Here is a 3,032-nt window from a genome sequence, read left to right as displayed (position 1 = left end):
CCTGTGTTTTTGCCATTTTGTTGATTTTCTCCTTTTACTCCTTTTTATTTTTCTCTTTTTCCTTTGTCTTTTTCTCATTTTCTTTAATTTGTCTGATCATTTTTTCTTTCAGTTTTAGTTTCTCCTCCTCATTTTTTCTGTTTTTTACCATTTTTTTCCCTTAGTTCTTTTTCTCATTTATCTTATTATTTGTTTTTTAGTTAGTGTTGCCAGTATTAGTACAGAGAGTATCATTGCTATTGTTAGCATAGTTGGTATAGCTAGTAGTTTCTTAGCATAGATAGTATAGTTAGTGTTAGCACTGTTAGTATCCTTGGTATACTTAGCGTAAGTTGGTATAGTTAAGAGTTTACTGGCATAGTTAGTGTTAGCACTGTTAGAATAGTTGTGAGCATTAGGATAGATTTTAGCACTGTTAGCATCCGCAGTCTTGATAGAACAGTTCGCATTCTTAGTGAGGGCTTAGCGGTAGTGAGTATAGTTAGTGCTACAGTTAGTATAGTTAGGTAATTAGTATAGCTTAGTGGTAGTTAGTATAGTTAGGGATACAGGACCTCATGGCCATCTCCACTAACAAGATTGCTCGTCTAAAGCATTATGAGATCCTTGAAACAATTGGTGAAGGCCACTTCGCCAAAGTGAAGTTGGCCTGGCATGCTCTGACCAAGGGACTGGTAGCCATCAAGGTCATCCAAAAGACAAATCAGAGCCTCTCCAGTGTCAAGGAGCAGTTTCGAGAGGTTGACAGCCTGAGAACAGTAAACCACCCGAATATTGTTAAGCTACTGGAAGTGATCGACACTGAGGAGACTCTGTTTATCGTAATGGAGTACGTCAGCGGGGGAGACTTGAAAACCTACTTGGAGGCCAAAGGCCGCATGACGGAGGGGGAAGCCCGAGGCCTGTTCTGCCAGCTGGTCTCGGCTCTGCAGCACTGCCACCAGCGGGGCGTGGTGCACCGGGATTTGAAGCTGGGCAACCTCCTCCTTGACGCCAACAACAACATAAAAATCTCGGACTTCGGCCTTAGCAACCAGTGGCACCCAGGAAATGAGCTCGATACTTTCTGCGGCAGCCCCGCGTTCATGGCCCAGAACTCTTCCTGGGGATGCCTTACACAGGCCCAGAGGTGGATGTGTGGAGCCTCGGCGTCGTCCTCTACACCATGGTAACTGGATCCCTCCCCTTCGGGGGACAAGACTTCTGGGAGCTGCGGCAGCGTGTGCTTAGCGGGCAGTACCATGTGCCCAAATATTTATCCACCAACATAACAGACTTACTAGAAAGAATGCTAACGCTCAAGCCTATCGACAGAGGCACTTTAGATGACGTTGGGCAGCACGCATGGGTGAACATGGGCCAGGAGGAGCCCCTCCCGCCAGCCTGTGGTGAGCACCCTGGGGTGACAGTGAAGATGATACTGGGCTGGTGCAGGGACCTAATCCAGGGCTTAGACAGAAGCAGCGTCAGTGACATGAACGAACCCAAGATGAGGGTCCGCACCATCAAGGTGAGGCCGGCCATCTCCTCCGACCTCACCAGCCAAGAACATATGCCTCCCGCCAGCCCTGAGGAGTCCATCCTTATTCCCGCCTGGCTTTGGGAGACCACTGGGCAGCAGGAGAACCAGGAGTCAAGAGAGAAGACCAGAGAGCCTGCCACTCCCCCACCGTGCCCAGGGCCAAGGACCGTCAGCCCCAGCCCAGCCCCCTCCACCCGCAACACCCATGGTGAGAGCAGCGCCCGAGCCGCCGATCACGCAGGTGACCGCCACGCCACGTGCGGGACCAGGCTCCCCTGCCGCACCTGCGGCAGGCGTGACAGCAACCACACCTGTGACACCAGCCTCACCAGTGACGCCGGGGGCCCCTGCCACACCATCAGCACCTGCGACAGCTGCGGTACCAGAGAACCAGCCTCACCCGTGACGCCTGCAGCACCCGGGACACCAGGCACACCTGGGATCACAGCCTCACCCATGACGCCTGCAGCACCCGGGACACCAGCCTCACCTGTCACCCCTAGCCTCCCCTGTGACGCCCCAAGCACCCGGGTCACCAGCCTCACCTGTGACGCCCCAAGCACCCGGGACACCAGCCTCACCTGTGTCGCCCCAAGCACCCGGGACCCTACTGGGGCCTGCAACGTACATGACACCCGTGGCAACCGTGATACTGTCACACCAGTGCCACCAGTGACAGCTGCCTCACCCCTGGCACCAGGGGCACCCACGACACAGGTGGCACTCATGGCACCTGTGACACCCTCAGCACCAGTGGCACCCATGACAACAATGGCAAAGTCGCTGAAGGAACCCACTGCCTCCCAGATGTGCCTGATACAGGAAGCTCCACCCTTGTTGGGCAGCCCGAGAGTACGTCCCCAGTCACTCCCTCTGGCCTCACCAAGAAAAAGAAGGGGGTGGCTGGGAGAATATGGAAATGTCTCTCCAGATATCTCTGCTGTGGGCTGCCCAGCAAGAGGGCTAATAAAGTGAAGCCGGAAATAGCAAATGGATGACCTGCCAAGCTCCCTGGGACCTGTCATGTTCCCACCTGGATGATGGGATTCAAATCCAGCACCTCCACCGCCTTCAGGAAAGCCCCCTCTCCAAAACCCTGGCCAGCTCAGAGGATGCTCTGGAGTGGTCTGGGCGACCAGAAGAGGCACCACCCTGGCCTGGCTGCCCTTCCTCCCCTGCTGGCTGAAACTTCAGAGACTGGACTGTACCCTGGGGCATGTCCCCCATCCCCTACACTTGTCTTCATGTTGGTGGTGGTGGGGATAGTTATTCCCACTCCTTGGTTCTTCTCTTGGTTCTGTCTTAATAAACTTTATGCTCCAGAAACATGTATTGCACTGCTTTGCGTTCTCTCTGGTTAGAGAAGTATGTAGTCATGTAGTCAGTGAGCAAATTGCAAGCCTGGGTTCATGTTAATGCTGTTTGTCTTGTACAGCTTGGAACGTTGTCAGGCCTGGGGCTTGGTTGGCCAGCCCCTCTCCAGGGGCTCAACCCTCTCAAGATTCACCTC

The 3,032-nt window shown here is 53.6% G+C and overlaps 1 protein-coding gene across 1 annotated transcript; it reads left to right on the top strand.

The window, feature by feature from the left end:
- Positions 558-2,497, top strand: LOC108637486 (serine/threonine-protein kinase MARK2-like). The gene is given in 2 exon segments (XM_018058103.1): positions 558-1,083; positions 1,086-2,497. Coding segments are annotated over 2 exon segments (1,938 nt in total).

The sequence above is a fragment of the Capra hircus genome, chromosome 14 (genome assembly GCF_001704415.2).
Source record: "Capra hircus breed San Clemente chromosome 14, ASM170441v1, whole genome shotgun sequence".
Lineage (NCBI taxonomy): Eukaryota > Metazoa > Chordata > Mammalia > Artiodactyla > Bovidae > Capra > Capra hircus.
Note: the sequence above shows the minus strand (reverse complement) of the source record. Positions and strands in the feature narration are given on the sequence as shown.